The sequence below is a fragment of the Pristiophorus japonicus genome, chromosome 9 (genome assembly GCF_044704955.1).
Source record: "Pristiophorus japonicus isolate sPriJap1 chromosome 9, sPriJap1.hap1, whole genome shotgun sequence".
Taxonomy (NCBI): Eukaryota; Metazoa; Chordata; class Chondrichthyes; family Pristiophoridae; genus Pristiophorus; species Pristiophorus japonicus.
This window is the reverse complement of record NC_091985.1, coordinates 224,105,011-224,125,567: the sequence shown is the minus strand read 5'-3', so window position 1 is coordinate 224,125,567 and position 20,557 is coordinate 224,105,011. Positions and strand designations below refer to the sequence as shown.

The 20,557-nt window shown below is 46.6% G+C and overlaps 2 protein-coding genes and 1 long non-coding RNA gene across 6 annotated transcripts in view; 2 read left to right on the top strand and 1 right to left on the bottom strand.

The window, feature by feature from the left end:
- The window catches only part of LOC139274165 (zinc finger protein 850-like), a gene marked incomplete at its 5' end in the record, with an annotated part of 94,420 nt that overhangs the window by 21,406 nt on the left and 52,457 nt on the right, over window positions 1-20,557 (top strand). The window contains one exon of the mRNA XM_070891204.1: window positions 2,782-3,053. Coding sequence (XP_070747305.1) covers window positions 2,782-3,053 — 272 coding nt within the window. The remainder of the gene's footprint in view (window positions 1-2,781; window positions 3,054-20,557) is intronic.
- LOC139273814 (uncharacterized) overlaps window positions 4,255-20,557 on the bottom strand; it is a 41,329-nt gene continuing 25,026 nt past the window's right edge. For both annotated transcript variants that reach the window (XR_011595384.1, XR_011595385.1), the window contains exon 4: window positions 4,255-4,489. This is a non-coding gene — a long non-coding RNA (uncharacterized lncRNA). The remainder of the gene's footprint in view (window positions 4,490-20,557) is intronic.
- The window catches only part of LOC139273759 (zinc finger protein 256-like), a 41,014-nt gene continuing 36,031 nt past the window's right edge, over window positions 15,575-20,557 (top strand). For all 3 annotated transcript variants that reach the window (XR_011595340.1, XM_070890817.1, XM_070890816.1), the window contains exon 1: window positions 15,575-15,646. The gene's annotated coding sequence lies outside the window, so the exon portion shown is untranslated. The remainder of the gene's footprint in view (window positions 15,647-20,557) is intronic.

The window sequence follows — 20,557 nt, the reverse complement described above, 5'->3', positions numbered from 1 at the left end:
CTTGTGTCTCTCCAGGTTAGATAATCAGTTGAAGCTTCCCCTGCACACAGAACACGTGTACAGTTTCTCCCCGCTGTGAATGTGCGATGTATTTCAGGCTGTGTAACTGGTTAAAAGATTTCTCCTTCTACATTCAAACATCGATGATATTCAGATCCAGATGTATTGAATGATTCTGTGAGATCTTGACGTGATATTGGGTTTGAGTTTCTCGTCTGCAAATCCTCCTCTTCTAATATCCTGTAAAAGGAGTTTACAAAACTCATCACTAAATACAAGATATAAATTCAGAAAAGATCATTCTAGTTTCTATGGAACATTCTATCCTCTCTTGTTCCCCCAAATCTGTAAATCCCTCCACCCTGTGCAGACATCCCAACATTTTTCTTTTAAGTTGACTTTTCTCCCTCTTCTGAAGGTGTTGACTCTTTCTGGGTTTAGTTCAAATCATCACCAAAAGGCTCAGACCCAGGGAGGAACTATTGAGCACACTGTATAACAATGTTCGGGACACTCACTGTCCCTCCGGATCTGTGTTCAGGGGAGGATCTGATGGGTTTCTCTTATCTTTGGGTTAAATATTATTCTCACCGAGGTGATGGATGTCAGTGCCGGGGAATTCTGAGCACCGTTTCTCCCCTGAAGGTGCGGACTCTGGCTGGTACACATACTCTAGCTGTGGCCTAACTAGAAACCAGCCAGAATCAGCATTTCAGGGGAAGAGAGGGAGGGGAACCAGTGAGTGTAGAACTGAACCCAGCCAGAGTCAGCACCCTCAGGGCAAGAGAGGGAGGGGGAAACCATTGAGTGCAGAACTGAACCTAGCCAGAGTCAGCATCTTCAGCAAGAAGGAAAAAATGTTGGAGATGATGTAATGGATTTGGATTTCAGCACGAGGAGTAGGGATAGTGTGTTTGACAGGGATTTACAGTTGTGGGGATACCAGAGAGGGGCCCCAGCTGTTTATACTGTACATTAATGATTTAGACGAGGGGATTAAATGTAGTATCTCCAAATTTGCGGATGACACTAAGTTGGGTGGCAGTGTGAGCTGCGAGGAGGATGCTAAGATGCTGCAGAGTGACTTAGATAGGTTAGGTGAGTGGGCAAATGCATGGCAGATGAAGTATAATGTGGATAAATGTGAGGTTATCCACTTTGGTGGTAAAAACAGAGAGACAGACTATTATCTGAATGGTGACAGATTAGGAAAAGGGGAGGTGCAACGAGACCTGGTACATCAGTCATTGAAGGTTGGCATGCAGGTACAGCAGGCGGTTAAGAAAGCAAATGGCATGTTGGCCTTCATAGCAAGGGGATTTGAGTACAGGGGCAGGGAGGTGTTGCTACAGTTGTACAGGGCCTTGGTGAGGCCACACCTGGAGTATTGTGTACAGTTTTGGTCTCCTAACTTGAGGAAGGACATTCTTGCTATTGAGGGAGTGCAGCGAAGGTTCACCAGACTGATTCCTGGGATGGTGGGACTGACCTATCAAGAAAGACTGGATCAACTGGGCTTGTATTCACTGGAGTTCAGAAGAATGAGCGGGGACCTCATAGAAACGTTTAAAATTCTGATGGGTTTAGACAGGTTAGATGCAGGAAGAATGTTCCCAATGTTGGGGAAGTCCAGAACCAGGGGTCACAGTCTAAGGATAAGGGGTAAGCCATTTAGGACCGAGATGAGGAGAAACTTCTTCACCCAGAGAGTGGTGAACCTGTGGAATTCTCTACCACAGAAAGTTGTTGAGGCCAATTCACTAAATATATTCAAAAAGGAGTTAGATGAAGTCCTTACTACTAGGGGGATCAAGGGGTATGGCGAGAAAGCAGGAATGGGGTACTGAAGTTGCATTTTTCTGCCATGAACTCATTGAATGGCGGTGTAGGCGAGAAGGGCCGAATGGCCTACTCCTTCACCTATTTTCTATGTTTCTTGTTTCTATGAATGTGCGTACCATAGAAACTAGAATTGACTGTTCTGAATGTCTATCCTGTCCTTACAGTGATGGCTTTTGTAAACTTATTTTACAGGGGATTAGAAGGGGAGGATTTGCAGAAGGGAAACTCGAACCAAACATCACCAAGATCTGACAGTCACTCGATCCATGCAACATGAATATCATCAGCCTTTGAATGTGGAAAGAGTAATGTTTGTCTGTTCTGTCTGTGGGAAAAGATTTCAAACATCAGTTGAATGGAAAAGCATCGAGACACACACACCCAAGTGAGTGCTCCAATGCACTGACTGTGGAAAGAGCTTTAACCAGTTACATCGCACCATTCACAGCAGGAAGAAATTGTACACGTGTTCTGTGTGGACGAGACTTCAACAGATCGTCCAACCTGGAGAGACACAAGGACACCCGCACCACGGAGAAACCGTGGAAATGTGGGGACTGTGGAAAGGGATTTAATTCCCCGTCCCTGCTGGAAACTCATTGACGCAGTCACACCGGGGAGAGGCCGTTCACCTGCTCTGTGCGTGGGAAGGGATTCACTTGTTCATCCAACCTCAATGAACACCAGCGGGTTCACACTGGGGAGAGGCCGTTCACCAGCTCCGTTTGTGCGAAGAGATTCACTTGTTCATCTCACCTCACTGATCACAAGCGAGTTCACTCTGGAGAGAGACCGTTCATATGCTGTGTGTGTGGGAAACGATTCATGAAATCATCTCACCATCTGAGACACCTGCATTTTCACACGGACGAGAAGCCATTCACCTGCTCCGTGTGTGGGAAGGGATTCATAAATTCACCTCATCTTCTGGCTCACCAGCATATCCACACTGGGGAGAGGCCGTTTACCTGCTGAGTGTGGGAAGGGATTCACTTGTTCATCCAGCCTCACTGCACACCAAGTTGTTCATACCAATAGGAGAGCATTTAAATGTTCTGACTGTGGGAAGAGCTTTAAAAGCAGAAGTTATCTGAGGAAACACCAACGAGTTCACACTGGGGAGAGGCCATTCGCCTGCTCCGTGTGTGGGAAGAGATTCACTCAGTCATCCACCCTGCTGAAACACCAGCGAGTTCACAAGCGACTGCAGGGTTTGGATTCTGCTGATAATCACATCAGGACTGAACCGTGTTCATTCTGACAGTTGGGTTGTGTTTCCCCTGCAACTGGGCTGGATTTTAATTTTCTGGATATCTGAAAATAAATCAGCTTTGGTTCAAGCACACATTGTGTCGATTCCTTGATATCTCCAATATAAGAGGAGACTAATTGATAACGTTACTGACTGTTAAATGAAGGAGAAAAGTTCCAAAAAAGGAACAAAGACTTGTCCTTATGTAGCACCTTACGTGACCTCAGGATGTCCCAAAGTGCTTTACAGCCAATGAAGTACAACAACATCAAAGTACATTTGAACTGCATTCACTGTTGTAGTATAGGAAATGCGGCAAAACAATTTTACCTGAGCAAGAGGGTGGCTGCTCTGGGACACCACCTTGGAGCAACGTCAAGCTACTGGCACAGTCATGGGAGCATTTGATGACTGCTGCTTTTGATTAAAAGATGGGGGGTGGTTGATGAAGCATCTAAATTTCAATTTTCTTTTGATACATAGGAAAAAAATAATAGAATTGAAAAGTAGGGAAGTTATGCTAAACCTGTATCGAACCTTGGTTAGACCACACACAGTACTATGACATCTTTCAGTTATCATTGCGCAAATATTGTTTCTATTATTATCACAAAAACTCATTTCTTCCTCGCCCCAATTATTACTGCACTAGACCATTCCCACAAATGTTGGAAGAGGTTGATGAGGAAACGGTGAAGGTAACAATCAAAAGAAAGAAGACTGTGGAAACAGAAATAGTGCACAATTCTCTGGAGAGTAACAAGTGTTTCACTCTTTTCAAATGAGGGAAATACTCGGTCAGAGAATAACAGGTTTATTAACTTCATGTCAGGCACAGGTAGTTTTATTTTTACCATCACTTGCACCAATCATCACACACTCCACGTGTATATCAGGAGCTTCTGGGTGTTGCTGATATGATCACTGGACAATAAAGCCCAGAGACTGGTGGCAGGCTGCTCATTATCCTCGGTGTGATTTAATCCCCTTCCCACTGAATACTGTGGACAGACATGGTCACCTTGGTAACAGAATGGTCAGTGTGACATCATTTTCTGAACAAGAGCACACAAGACAATGGATTATCAATAAATGGTAATGATATTAAACACTCTGCAATTACATTTTGAATAAAAGGATATAAAATGGTGAAAGATAACTGGTGAGGTTAATCATTTATTTTTGCAGAATGCACTTGCAAACATTATTTTGTACAACCACATATCACACATATATAGAGCGAGGTGTGTGTTTTTTTTCAGTTGTTCCTATTAACCAGATGAGAGTTTTAGGACATTAGGACCCAGCGGCTGCCCATCCGATGGTGCTGTGTGGTCACGGTTCCAGGCTCTGTCTGACACAATCAGTGGGCCAGACAAAGCTCAATGGAAAATACTGCAGAAAAAACAATCCTTAGCATTAAAATCTGTCAGCAGTAGGCATAGGACAACACAAGTGTGAATTAGTAACCTTTAACACACAAAGTGCCACTAAGTAGTGCAAAGTGCAGTGAATTGCTCCCCTTCAGTCCTGTCCCTCAATCCCAGTCCATCTCTGGGAGATTGTTACAAGCTTCACCCTATCCTCTCAACACAAAGATTACCCACACAATACTAGATAAATTAGACATTGCCCACAGCTGCTGATAGCTATTAACAAGAATAAATCTGCTTCTCAGTAAAAAAAAAAGATTGCATTCTCCCACACATGCAAATATATATCTTTACGATATTTATCTATTGCTCTATCATCTGTCTCTATCTTACAGATGCAAGGTCGAGTGCAGTATTAGCAGGGACAGGTTCTATTGTAATATAAAGTGAGAAAGGAAATTGTGTCAAGTAAACAGAATCAGGGTCTTGTGTAATATAAACAGAGACAGGGTCTAGTGCAGTAACAACTGACACAGGGCCCAGTGTGATGTAAACAGAGATAGAGTCTAGTGTAATATAAGCAGAGACAGGGTCTTGTGTAATATAAACTGAGACAGGGTCTAGTGTAATATAAACAGAGACAGGGCCTTGTGTAATATAAACAGAGAAAGGGTCTCGTGTAATATAAACTGAGACAGGGTCTAGTGTAATATAAACAGAGAAAGGGTCTCGTGTAATATAAACAGAGACAGGGTCTAGTGTAATATAAACAGAGACAGGGTCTAGTGTAATATAAACAGAGACAGGATCTAGTGTAATATAAACAGAGACAGGGTCTAGTGTAATATAAACAGAGACAGGGTTTAGTGTAATACAAACAGAGACAGTGTCTAGTGTAATATAAAAAGAGACATGATGTAGTTATAGAATCAGAGAGTCGAAGAATGAAACATTTCAGATTGTGTACATCCAGCCCACTGGTGCCTGTGCTGACACTCATTTGAAAGATCTAACCAATTAGTCCCACTCCCCCTGCTCCTTCCCTATATCCCAATTAGTCCCACTCCCCCTGCTCCTTGTCTGTATCCCAATTAGTCCCACTCCCCCCGCTCCTTCCCAATATCCCAATTAGTCCCACTCACCCTGCTCCTTCTCTATATCCCAATCAGTCCCACTCCCCCTGCTCCTTGCCTATATCCCAATTAGACCCACTCCCCCTGCTCCTTCCCAATTAGTCCCACTCCCCCTGCTCCTTCCCTATATCCCAATTAGTCCCACTCCCCTTCTCCTTCCCTATATCCCAATTAGTCCCACTCCCCCTGCTCCTTCCCAATATCCCAATTAGTCCCACTCCCCCTTCTCCTTCCCTATATCCAATTAGTCCCACTCCCACTGCTCTTTCCCTATATCCCAATTAGTCCCACTCCCCCTGCTCCTTCCCTATATCCCAATCAGTCCTACTCGCCCAGCTCCTTCCTTATATCCCAATTAGTCCCACTTCCCCTGCTCCTTCCCAATATCCCAATTAGTCCCACTCCCCCTGCTCTTTCCCTATATCCCAATTAGTCCCACTTCCCCAGCTCCTTCCCAATATCCCAATTAGTCCCACTCCCCCTGCTCTTTCCCAATATCGCTGCAATTTTCCAATTCAAGCATTGACCCAATTCCCTTTTGAAACTTATTACTGAATCTGCTCCTGGCCCCCTTTCAGGCCGTGTATTCCAGATCATAACAGCTCATTGCGTATTTATTTCCTCATTTTGCCTCTGATTCTTGTGCTAGTTAAATCTGTGTCCTCTGGTTACAGACCCTTCAGCCTCTGGAAACTATTTAAGAACATAAGAACATAAGAATTGGAAGCAGGAGTAGGCCATACAGCACTTTACGCCTGCTCCGTCACTCGATAAGATCATTGTCAATCCACTCCACTTTCCCGCCTGTTCCCTTTGTACCGTGATTCCCCGAGTCCATAAATCTATCTATCTTAGCCTTGAATATTCTCAACGACTCAGCATCCAAGGTCCTTTCAGGTAGAGAATTCCAAAGATTCACAACCCTCTAAGTGAAGACATTCCTCAACCCTGTCTGAAATGGCCCACCCCTGATCCTGAAACTATGCCCCCTATTTCTAGACTCTCCAGCTGGGGGAAGCAATCTCTCAGCATCTAGCCTGTCAATGCCCCTCAGACTCTGGTGTAATATAAACTGAGACAGAGTCTGGTGTAATATAAACAGAGACAGGGTCTAGTGTAATATAAACGGAGACAGGGTCTAGTGTAATATAAACAGAGACAGGGTCTAGTGTAATATAAACAGAGACAGGGTCTAGTGTAATATAAACAGAGACAGGATCTAGTGTAATATAAACAGAGACAGGGTCTAGTGTAATATAAACAGAGACAGGGTCTAGTGTAATATAAACAGAGACAGGATCTAGTGTAATATAAACAGAGACAGGGTCTCGTGTAATATAAACAGAGACAGGATCTAGTGTAATATAAACAGAGACAGCGTCGAGTGTAATATAAACAGAGACAGGGTCTAGTGTAATATAAACAGAGACAGGATCTAGTGTAATATAAACAGAGACAGGGTCTAGTGTAATATAAACAGAGACAGGGTCTAGTGCAATATAAACAGAGACAGGGTCTAGTGTAATATAAACAGAGACAGGGTCTAGTGTAATATAAACAGAGACAAGGTCTAGTGTAATATAAACAGAGACAGTGTCCAGTGTAATATAAACAGAGACAGGGTCCAGTGAAATATAAACAGAGACAGGGTCTAGTGTAATATAAACAGAGACAGGGTGTAATGTAATACAAACAGAGACAGGGTCCAGTGAAATATAAACAGAGACAGGGTCTAGTGTAATATAAACAGAGACAGGGTGTAATGTAATACAAACAGAGACAGGGTCTAGTGTAATATAAACAGAGACAAGGTCTAGTGTAATATAAACAGAGACAGGGTCTAGTGTAATATAAACAGGGACAGTGTCCAGTGTAATATAAACAGAGACAGGGTCCAGTGAAATATAAACAGAGACAGGGTCTATTGTAATATGAACAGAGATAGGGTCTAGTGTAATATAAACAGAGACAGGGCCTAGTGTAATATAAACAGAGACAGGGTCTGGTGTAATATAAACAGAGACAGAGTGTAGTGTAATATGAACAGAGACAGGGTCTAGTGTAATATGAACAGAGACAGGGTCTAGTGTAATATGAACAGAGACAGGGTGTAGTGTAATATAAACAGAGACAGGGTGTAATGTAATACAAGCAGAGACAGGGCCTAGTGTAATATTAACAGAGACATGGTGTAGTGTAATATAAACAGAGACAGGGTGTAATGTAATACAAGCAGAGACAGGGCCTAGTGTAATATAAACAGAGACATGATGTAGTTATAGAATCAGAGAGTCGAAGAATGAAACATTTCAGATTGTGTACATCCAGCCCACTGGTGCCTGTGCCGGCACTCATTTGAAAGATCGAACCAATTAGTCCCACTCCCCCTGCTCCTTCCCTATATCACAATTAGTCCCACTCCCCCTGCTCCTTCCCTATATCCCAATTAGTCCCACTTCCCCTGCTCCTTCCCAATCAGTCCCACTCCCCCTGCTCCTTCCCTATATCCCAATTAGTCCCACTTCCCCTGCTCCTTCCCAATTAGTCCCACTCCCCCTGCTCCTTCCCTATATCCCAATTAGTCCCACTTCCCCTGCTCCTTCCCAATTAGTCCCACTTCCCCTGCTCCTTCCCTATATCCCAATTAGTCCCACTTCCTCTGCTCCTTCCCTATATACCAATTAGTCCCACTTCCCCTGCTCCTTCCCTATATCCCAATCAGTCCCACTCCCCCTGCTCCTTCCCTATATCCCAATTAGTCCCACTACCCCTGCTCCTTCCCAATTAGTCCCACTTCCCCTGCTCCTTCCCAATTAGTCCCACTTCCCCAGCTCCTTCCCGAAATCCCAATTAGTCCCACTCCCCCTGCTCCTTCCCTATATCCCAATTAGTCCCACTCTCCCTGCTCCTTCCCAATTAGTCCCACTTCCCCTGCTCCTTCCCAATATCCCAATTAGTCCCTCTCCCCCTGCTCCTTCCCTATATCCCAATTAGTCCCACTCCCCCTCTCATTCCCTATATACCAATTAGCCCCACTCCCCCTGCTCCTTCCCTATATCCCAATTAGCCCCACTCTCCCTGCTCCTTCCCTGTATCCCAATTAGTCCCACTCCCCCTGCTCCTTCCCTATATCCCAATTAGTCCCACTCCCCCTGCTCCTTCCCAATATCCCAATTAGTCCCACTCCCCCTGCTCTTTCCCAATATCTCTGCAATTTTCCAATTCCCTTTTGAAACTTATTACTGAATCTGCTCCTGTCCCCCTTTCAGGCCGTGTATTCCAGATCATAACAGCTCATTGCGTATTTATTTCCTCATTTTGCCTCTGATTCTTGTGCTAGTTAAATCTGTGTCCTCTGGTTACAGACCCTTCAGCCTCTGGAAACTATTTAAGAACATAAGAGCATAAGAATTGGAAGCAGGAGTAGGCCATACAGCACTTTGGGCCTGCTCCGTCACTTGATAAGATCATTGTCAATCATCGACCACCACTCCACTTTCCCCCCTGTTCCCCATAGTCCCGTGATTCCCCGAGAGTCCATAAATCTATCTATCTTAGCCTTGAATATACTCAACGACTCAGCATCCACGGTCCTTTCAGGTAGAGAATTCCAAAGATTCACAACCCTCTGAGTGAAGACATTCCTCAACTTAGTCTGAAATGGCCCACCCCTGATCCTGAGACGATGCCCCCTATTTCTAGACTCTCCAGCTGGGGGAAGCAATCTCTCAGCATCTACCCTGTCAATGCCCCTCAGAATCTTATATTTTTCAATGAGATCCCCTCTCATTCTTCTAAACTCCAGAGATTATAATCTACTCAATCTCTCCTCATACAACAACCCTCTCATCCCAAGGATCAATCTAGTGAACCTTCGTTGGACCGCCTCTGTGGTCTCACCAAAGCCCTGTACAATTGTAGTAAGACTTCCTTACTCTTGTACTCCAACCCCCTTGCAATAAAGGCCAACATGCCATTCACCTTCCTAATTGATTGCTGTACCTGCATGCTAACTTTGTGTGTTTCCTGTTCGAGGACACCCAAGCCTCTCTGAACACCCAACATTTAACATTTTCTCACAATTTAAAAAATTCAGTTTTTCTGACCTTCCTAATAACCTCACATTTTCCCACATTATGCTCCATCTGCCACCTCATTGCCCACTCTCTTAACCTGTCCATATCCCTTTGCAGATGCTTTGTGTTCTCCTCACAGTTTACTGTCCCACCCATCCCTCGATACTGCTCCTGATACCCGGCACCTCTTCAACCAGTGCATCAACATTGGGAACAAATGACTGGGCTGAGGCCTGCCTTGGATAAAAACATGAGGCCACTATGGCTATAGTGTGCACCATCTACGGCAGCAAGTCAGCAAGGCTTCTTTGACAGCACCTTCCAAACCCACAACCTCCTCCGTGTAGAAGAACAAGGACAGCAGGTGTATGGGAATACCGGCACCTCCAAGTTCCCCTCCAAGTCACGCAGCATCCTGACCTCAGCACTGTGGGAGCACCTTCACCACATAGACTGCAGCACGGTTCAAGAAGGCAGCGGCTCACCACCACCTTCTAAAGGGGCAATTAAGGATGAACAATAAATGCAGGCTGGTTCACCCACATCTCGAGAATGAATAAATAAAGAACAAACACAGTGAGAAATGAGTTGCAGAACTGCCGACACCATGAGCTTTAAGGAGACATTTCCCTTTGGAGATCGGATTGCCCATTGAGTTTGATTAAACTGATGATACAGTAACAATGCTGCTTTGCCCCGTGACAGTAACAGATTATCAGAATATTTCCCATCAGGTGAAATCGAATGTCAGACTTGGACATCTTGTAGATCCATCTTTTAAAAAGTTGTGCGAAGTCTATTCTAAGATAGATTCCACCCAGTTCATAACAAGTCGTCAATCAGCTCGTCTTATCATTGAGATATCAAGGACGAGGCACAGGATGTCTAAAAGAAAGCTGATGTAGTTGATATTTACAGAATATCAAACTATAGCCCAGTTACAAGGTTATTAACATCGGCAAAAACAAACGGCAACTGCCAGAATGAACATGGTTCAGTTCTGGATGTGATTAACAGCAGAACCCAACCCCTGCAGTCAATTGTGAACTCGCTGGTGTTTCAGGTAGTCGGATGACTGAGTGAATCCCTTCCCATACACGGAGTAGGTGAACGGCCTTTCCCCAGTGTGAATTTGCTGGTGTCTCAAGAGGTCGGATGACACAGCGAATCCCTTCCCACACACAGAGCAAGGGAACGGCCTCTCCTTCGTGTGAATTTGCTTGTTGTGTGCCAGCAAGTTGGATGACACAGCGAATCACTTCCCACAGACAGAACAGCTGAACGGCCTCTCTCCAGTGTGAATTCGCTGGTGTTTCTGGAAAATGGCTAACCGAGCGTATCCCTTCCCACAGACGGAGCAGGTGAATGGCCTCATCCCAGTGTGAACTCGTTTGTGTGTCAGCAGGTTGGATAACCAAGCGAATCCCTTATCACACATGGAGCATGTGAACAGCTTCTCCCCAGTGTGAACTTGCTGATGTGTCAACACGGTATCTGACTGAGTAAAACCCCTGCCACACATGGAGCAGGTGAACGGCCTCTCCCCGGTGTGACTGCACCAATGAATCTCCAGCCGGGACAGCTAATTGAATCCCTTCCCACAGTCCCCACATTTCCACGGTTTCTCCATGGTGCAGGTGTCTTTGTGTCTCTCCAGGTTGGAAGATCAGTTGAAGCCTCGCCCACACACAGAACACATGTACGGTTTCTCCCCGTTGTGAATGGTGTGATGTTTTTTCAGGCGGTGTAACTGGTTAAAGTTCTTTCCACATTCAGTGCATTGGAACACTCTCACTCGGGTGTGTGTGTCTCGGTGCTTTTCCAGTCACACTGATGTTTGAAATCTGTTCCCATAGACAGAACAGATAGACATTTCTCCATCCACAAAGGCCGATGATATTTAGGTCCTGATGAATTGAGTGACTCTGGCAGCTCTTGATGTACTGTTTCGTTTGAGTTTCCCATCTATAAATGCTCCCCTTCTAATACCTTGTAAAAGGAGTTTACAAAAGTCATCACTGTAAGTACAGGATAGAAGTTCAGAACAGATAACTCTGGTTTCTATACAATGTTCCTTCAAATGCCAGGGATGATTTAATCCAAAACCCAGTCTGTTAATTACTTTCAGTTAGGGACTTAGCATGTGCCCACAGCATCTCTCTCACCATTGATGTGAATAGAGCATCACACCTGCACACCTGGTTTTACATTTAAATTCACTCAGCAAATTTATTTAACAGAACATGAACATGTAAACAGATCACAGCCCAATAATACAGCTCTATATTCACAGGATAGAGTCTGTTATCTAAATCCTCAAGTGTACAAAATAAAGATGCCAAATGCAAGAGTCCCTCGAATCCTGTGTTAAAATTTTTCAAATCTTACCCGGTTCCTTCCTTATTGCAGAATTCCCCCTCCCTGTGGGAGTCGATATTGGTCAAAACCTAATTGTACATTTCTAACACTCAGAGTTTCAAGCTGACCAGATCCTTCTCTCAGAAAATCTCCAAAGAGCACAGCTCTCCCCTCCTTTAAATCCAGGATTAGAGTTAAGGGGAATTTGAATACCCGACCACACAAATTTAAAAGGACCCCTCAGCGAATTATTCCTCTCTCCAACGTCTAACCAATGAAACTTGTAATACTGAGGCTGAAATTTCACTTCCGTGCACCGGGTTCCAAACCTGGGACTGTACGTGGGGATTCCAACCCTGGGACTGTACGTGGGGATTCTAACCCTGGGACTGTACATGGGGATTCTAACCCTGGGACTGTACATGGGGATTCTAACCCTGGCACTGTACATGGGGATTCTAACCCTGGGACTGTACATGGGGATTCTAACCTTGGGACAGTACATGGGGATTCTAACCCTGGGAGTACATGGGGAGTCTAACCCTGGGACTGTACATGGGGATTCTAACCCTGGGACTGTACATGGGGATTCTAACCCTGGGACTGTACATGGGGATTCTAACCCTGAGACTGTACATGGGGATTCTAACCCTGGGACTGTACATGGGGATTCTAACCCTGGGACTGTACATGGGGATTCTAACCTCGGGACTGTACATGGGGATTCTAACCCTGGGAGTTCATGGGGAGTCTAACCCTGGGACTTTACATGGGGATTCCAAGCCTGGGACTGTAGAAAGAGGGCTCTTCTGTTAGAATTGTGTGATGTAAACTGTAAGTTGGGCACTTACCATCACTTTCAGAAGAGAAGGTGAAAAGTCCGATGTGTGGAGAGTGAGAATAAAATAAATGAGGCAATGACTTTCACTCCCGGAGATTGGGACCTGGGGGTGTTTGTGCATGAATCCCAAAAAGTTAGTTTGCAGGTGCAGCAGGTAATCAGGAAGGCGAATGGAATGTTGGCCTTCATTGCGAGAGGGATGGAGTACAAAAGCAGGGAGGTCCTGCTGCAACTGTACTGAGTATTGGTGAGACTGCACCTGGAGTACTGCATGCAGTTTTGGTCACCTTACTCAAGGAAGGATATACTGGCTTTGGAGAGGGTATAGAGACGATTCACTAGGCTGATTCCGGAGATGAGGGGGTTAACTTATGATGATAGATTGAGTAGACTGGGTCTTTACTCATTGGAGTTCAGAAGGATGAGGGGTGATCTAATAGAAACATTTAAAATAATGAAAGGGATAGACAAGATAGAGTCGGAGAGGTTGTTTCCATTGGTCGGGGAGACTAGAACTAGGGGGCACAGCCTCAAAATACGGGGGAGCCAATTTAAAACTGAGTTGAGAAGGAATTTCTTCTCCCAGAGGATTGTGAATCTGTGGAATTCTCTGCCCAAGGAAGCAGTTGAGGCTAGCTCATTGAATGTATTCAAGTCACAGATAGATAGATTTTTAACCAATAAGGGAATTAAGGGTTATGGGGAGCGGGCGGGTAAGTGGAGCTGAGTCCACAGCCAGATCAGCCATGATCTTTTTGAGTGGCGGAGCAGGCTCGAGGGGCTAGATGGCCTTCTCCTGTTCCTAATTCTTATGTTCTTATGACCCGGTTCTTATGACACACTGAAGCCCCGCCCAGTGTTCCCGTGCCAAGATGGCGGATAATCGGGGCCTGTTACTGGGAGAAAAACCCGTCGTTGCAAACGCGGGAGTTCCGGGTTATTACTCGGGACTGGCGGCCTACACCATTTGTTTATGAAGCCTCCCCGCCCACTTGCCGATCGATGACTCCCCTGCGCACCGCTGATTCTCACCCGGTGCAGAGTCCTGCTCCAGCCTGAGCTCGTCTCAGCCGCCAGCAGCGCGACCTCAATTATGACACGCAGCTCCTGTTTGTGAACTTGGGGGGTGCCAGGACCGCCCTCCGGGAGCTGCCTGTCTTTTACAGGGAACTCATCAGGGTCTGGAACAAAGTCTCCACCAAGCGCAGCTCTCCGCCGGCTGGAGTGGCGGCCGTCCTGCAGGAGCCGCTGCTCGGGAATCCGTACCTCCACGACCGAGGTTTTATGTGGCGGTCGGAAGAGAGGGCTGTGGCTGGTGAGGTGACCAGGGTCAGGGACCTGCTCGATGGCGGAGGAGCGGGCTGGATGGCGCCAGACACGCTGGCGCGGCGCCTAAACTCTGCCAACGTCCGCCGCGCGGCCGATGCCATCGAGTCGCTAAAAACAGCTCTGGGCCCTGACTCCGTTAGGTGCATCGAGGAGGCTCAAGCACGTGGGGAGATCCCGTCCGAACTGACCCCCGTCCGGACGGAATTCCTCATCGGCGCCAAACCCCGGAACCTCCCTCGGGGGCCGGCGCCTCACAACTTGAGCCGCCTCGGGGAAATCCCCTCCGTGCCTTTCAGTTCCACGCGGAGGGGTTTCCTGTACGGGCTGCTCCTGCACACTCTCAACTTTGCCATCCTCGCCGGCCGTCCGGACACGCCATGGCGTACCATCTTGCCGTCCGGAGGAGGCGGGGGTCCCCGATGGAGGGCACTCTACGCAGGGGTCCTCCCACTATTCATCGGGGACTTGGCCTGGAGGGTGGTGCACGGAGCAGTGCCGTGCAATAAATTTTTAAGCCGGTTCACGGACTCCCAGGCCGCCTGCAATTTCTGCGGTCTGGAGGAGTCCGTGTTCCATGTTTTTATCGAGTGCACGAGGTTGCAGCCCCTGTTCCATTATTTGAAGGGGCTGCTCCTGAAATTCTGGCTGCACTTCAGTCCCACTCTCCTGATCTTTGGGCACCCTGTGCGGAGGGGAGCGGGTAGGTCCGAAGGCCTCCTCGTAGGACTGCTCCTGGGCACGGCCAAGGGTGCCATCAGCCGGTCCAGGCAGCGGGCGGTCGAGGGGGTCGTTCAACCTGACTGCCTGCCTCTCTTCCGCTCTTACATCCGGTCCAGGGTGTCCTTGGAGATGGAGCACGCGGTGTCCACCGGTACGCTCGCGGCCTTCCGCGAGAGGTGGGCACCGGAGGGACTGGAGTGCATCATCACGCCCGGCAACCAAATTTTAATTTGATTTTATGTTTTAAAGTTTAATTTGTTTTAATTGCCAGTGCTTTTAGTGTCCCCTTCCCTTTTATAGGGGGCACTGGAAAAATTTGATTTTAGCGCCCAAAAAAAACCAAAAGAAAAAAATGAAAAACACAAAAAAAAAAGGAAAAAAGGGCCTTATAAATGTCTGGTGTGTTTTATGTTTTTGCAGGTGAACTCCAAAAAGAGTTTCACCTAATCTGAATACGTCTGAGCTCGTCTCAGCGTCCGTGTCTCCAGTGCTCGCTCTGCGCATGCTCAGCCCACACTGCCCGAGAGATTGACGGCAGCTGCGGACCAATAGGAAGAGCAGGGGCGGTACTGGAGAACCAAGCGGGTAATGGTCCTCCAACCAATCGGAGTGTGTGAGGGGCGGGGTTTGAGGCGCCCCCAATGGGCGGGGCTGAGCCCGTGTCTCTCTCACTGAGCATGCGCGAGCGGAGAAGACGGACGTCACTGGACCGGACTATTCAGGTAGGCGGTAGGAGATTGTGGGCGCGAGGGAGGATCTGGATCCGCAGGTGGGCCGGAGAGCTTCACACACACACCCGCTGTAGGCCTCAGGCGCAGAATCATAGCCCATAGGCCCCGGGTTTGCCCCGCGGTCACAGGCCCGGGCAGCGCGGTCACTGGCCTCCATTTTGCACAGGGCGGGGTCACGGCGCTTGCGCAATCTCCATGGCCAGAAACAGAGTGGGCGGGGCTTCAGTGTCCCAGTGCCCGCGAGATGGAGTAACCTTGGCAACAGGCGCGTCATCACCTCACCACAGTAACCAGGGCACAGGCTCTTCATCACCTCACAACACCATCCTGGATTTATATAGCGCCTTCAACCTAGTAAAATATCCAAAGGTGCTTGAGAGAAGCGTTATAAGAGAATAGTTTGTCACCGAAGCAGAGAGATTTAGAATCACAGAAATTTACAGCATGGAAGGAGACCATTTCGGCCCATTGTGTCCGCACTGGCCGACAAACAGCTATCCATCTTAATCCCACTTTCCAGCTCTTGGTCTGTAGCCCTGTAGGTTACGGCACTTCAAGTGCAGATCCAAGCACTTTTTAAATGTTATGATGGTTTCTGCCTCGACCACCCTTTCAGGCAGTGAGTTCCAGACTCCCACTAAATTCTGGGTGAAGAAATTTACCCTCTAATCTCCCTACCTGCAGAGTGAGGGAGTTTCAGAGTTTGGGGCCTAAAAACAGAAGGCAGGACCACCAGTGGCGAACTGTTTATAATTTGGGATCCTCATGAGGGCAGAATTTAAGGAGATCAGATATATGGGGAGAGGGTTGGGCTTGTGAGGCTGAATGAGATTACAGAGATAGGGAGGGGCGAGGCCATGGAGGGATTTGTAAACAAGGATGAGAATTTTGAAAATGAGGTGTTGCAAAACTGAGCCAGTGTAGGTCAGCGAGCAAAGGGGTGATGGGTAAGCGGGACTTGGTGCAAGTTAGGACGCCGAATTTTGGATGACCTCAGGATAATGTAGGGTATATTGTGGGAGGCCAGCAGGAGTTTGTTGGAATAGTCAAGTCGAGAGGTAACAAAGGCATGCTTGATGGCTTCTGCAGCAGATGAGCTGAGACAGGAATGCAGACGGGCGATGTTAAGGTCCAGATATGTGCTCAGAAGCTCATTTCAGGGTCAAATATAAACCAAGTTTGTGAACAGTCTGGTTCAGCCTCAGGCAGATGCTAGAGAGAGAGATGGAGTCGGTGGCTAGGGAACAGATTTTGTGACAGGGAAATTTCTGCTCACCTGGTACTGGATGTCGTACAAGCACTCTGACAATTTAGAGATTGTGGAGGGGTTGAGAGAAGTGGTGGTGAGGTAGAGCTGGGTGTCTTTAGAATCATAGAATGGTTACAGCACAGAAGGAGGCCATTTGGCCCATCGAACCCTTGCCGGCTCTCTGCAAGAGCACCTCAGCTAGTCCCACTCATCTGCCTTTTCCCTGCAGCCCGACAGATTTCTCTCCTTCAGGTACTTATCCAACTCCCTTTTGAAAGCAGTGATTGACTCTGCCTCCACCACCCCTTCAGGCAGTGCATTCTGGATCCTGACAACTTGCTCTGGTTCTCGATCCTTCCACCAATGGGAACAATTTCTCTCTACTCTGTCCAGACCCCTCAGGATTTTGAACACCTCTATGAAATCTTCTCTGCTCTAAGGAGAACAACTCCAGCTTCTCCAGTTAATCCATGTTACTGAAGTCCCACATCCCTGGAATCATTCTCATAAATGCTGCAGCTCCTGACAGACCGCATTGCAGCACTGGAACTGCGCATGGACTCACTCTGGAGCATCCGCAATGCTGAGGATGTCGTGAATAGCACGTTTAGTCAGTCGGTCACACCGCAGGTATAGGTTACTCAGGCAGATAGGGAATGGATGACGATCAGGCAGAGCAGTGGAAGGAAGGTAGTGCAGGGGTCCGCTACGGTCATCTCCCTCCAAAACAGATATACCGTTTTGGATACTGTTGGGGGAGATGACTCATCAGAGGAAGGCAGCAGCAGCCAAGTTCATGGCACCATGGATGGCGCTGCTGCACAGGAGAGCAGGAAAAAGAGTGGGCAAGCTTTAGTGGTAGGGGATTCTAGTGTAAGGGGAATAGATAGGCGTTTCTGCAGCCGCAATCGAGACTCCAGGATGGTATGTTGCCTCCCTGGTGCAAGGGTCAAGGATGTATCGGAGTGGCTGCCGGGCATTTTGGAGGGAGAGGGTGAACAGCCAGTTGTCATGATGCATATAGGTACTAATGATATAGGTAAAAAACGGGATGAGGTCCTACAAGCTGAATTTAGGGAGCTAGGATAAATTAAAAGGTGGACTTCAAAGTTGTAATCTCAGGATTGCTACCAGGGCCACATGCTAGTCAGAGTAGAAATAGCAGGATAGTTAAGATGAATACGTGGCTTGAGGAATGGTGCAAGAGGGAGGGATTCAAATTCCTGGGACATTGGAACCAGTTCTGGGGAAGGTGGGACTAGTACAAACTGGACGGTCTGCACCTGGGCAGGACTGGAACCAATGTCCCAGGGGGATTGTTTCCTAGTACTGTTGGGGAGGGTTTAAACTAATAAGGCAGTGGGATGGGAATCTATGCAGGGAGACAGATGGGAGTAAAATGGAGGCGGAAGCAAAAAGTAGAAAGGAGATAAGGTAAGGTGGAGGGCAGAGAAATCAAAGGCAAAAATCAAAAGCGGCCACAATTACAACATAATTCTAAAAGGACAAAGAGTGTTAAAAAAACAAGCCTGAAGGCTCTGTGTCTCAGTGCGAAGAGCATTCGTAATAAGGTGGATGAATTAACTGCGCAGATAGCTGTTAACGGATATGATGTAATTGGGATTACGGAGACATGGCTCCAGGGTGACCAAGGGTGGGAACTCAACATCCAGGGATAATCAATATTCAGGAAGGATAGACAGAAAGGAAAAGGAGGTGGGGTAGTGTTGCTGGTTAAAAAGGAAATTAACACAATAGTAAGGAAGGACATTAGCTTGGATGATGCGGAATCTGTATGGGTGGAGCTGCGGAACACCAAAGGGCAGAATACGCTAGTGGGAGAAGTGTACAGACCACCGAACAGTGGTAGTGAGGTTGGGGATGGCATCAAACAGTGCAATAAAGGTACAGCAGTTATCATGGGTGACTTTAATCTACATATAGATTGGGCTAACCAAACTGGTAGCAATACAGTGGAGGATTTACTGGAGTGCATGGAGGGATGGTTTTCTAGCCCAATATGTCGAGGAACCAACTAGAGAGCTGGCCATCCTAGACTGGATGTTGTGTAATGAGAGAGGATTAATTAACAGTCTTGTTGTGCGAGACCCCTTGGGGAAGAGTGACCATAATACAGGAGAATTCTTCATTAAGATAGAGAGTGACACAGTTAATTCAGAGACTAGGGTCCTGAACTTAAAGAAAGGTAACTTCGATGGTATGAGACGTGAATTGGCTAGGATAGACTGGCGAATGAAACTTAAAGGGCTGACGGTGGATAGGCAATAGCAGACTTTTAAAGATCACATGGATGAACTTCAACAATTGTACATCCCTGTCTGGTGTAAAAATAAAATGGGGAAGGTGGCTCACCCGTGGCTAACAAGGGAAATTAGAGATAGTGTGAAATTCAAGGAAGAGGCATATAAATTAGCCAGAAAAAGCAGCAAACCTGAGGACTGGGAGAAATTTAGAATTCAGCAGAGGAGGACAAAGTGTTTAATTAGGAGGGGGAAAATAGAGTATGAGAGTAAGCTTGCAGGGAACATAAAAATTGACCGCAAAAGCTTCTATAGATATAGGAAGAGAAAAAGATTAGTGAAGACAAATGTAGGTCCCTTGCAGTCAGAATCAGGTGAAATTATAATGGAGAACAAAGAAATAGCAGATCAATTGAACAAATACTTTGGTTCTGTCTTCACTAAGGAAGACACAAATAACCTTCCGGAAATACTAGGGGACCGAGGGTCTAGCGAGAAGGAGGAACTGAAGGAAATCCTTACTAGTCAAGAAATTGTGTTTGGGAAATTGATGGGATTGAAGGCCGATAAATCCCCAGGGCCTGATAGTCTGCATTCCAGAATACTTAAGGAAGTGGCCCGAGAAATATTGGATACATTGGTGGTCATTTTCCAACATTCTATAGACTCAGGATCAGTTGCTATGGATTGGAGGGTAGCTAATGTAAACCAACTTTTTAAAAAAGGAGGGAGAGAGAAAACAGGGGTTAGCTTGACATCGGTAGTGGGGAAAATGTTGGAATCAATTATTAAAGACGTAATAGCAGCGCATTTGGAAAGCAGTGACAGGATAGGTCCAAGTCATCATGGATTTATGAAAGGGAAATCATGCTTGACAAATCTTCTACAATTTTTTGAGGATGTAACTAGTAGAGTGGATAAGGGAGACCCAGTGGATGTGGTGTATTTGTACTTTCAAAAGGCTTTTGGCAAGGTCCCACACAAGAGATTGGTGTGCAAAATTAAAGCACATGGTATTGGGGGTAATGTATTGACATGGATAGAGAACTGGTTGGCAGACAGAAAACAAAGAGTCGGAATAAACGGGTCCTTTTCAGAATGGCAGGCAGTGACTTGTGGGGTACTGCAAGGTTCAGTGCTGGGACCCCAGCTATTTACAATATACATTAATGATTTAGACGAAGGAATTGAATGTAATATCTCCAAGTTTGCAGATGACACGAAGCTGGGTGGCAGTGTGAGTTGTGAGGAGAATGCTAAGAGGCTGCAGGGTGACTTGGACAGGTTAGGTGGGTGGGCAAATGCATGGCAGATGCAGTATAATGTAGATAAATGTGACGTTATCCACTTTGGTGGCAAAAACAGAGAGACAGACTATTATCTGAATGGTGG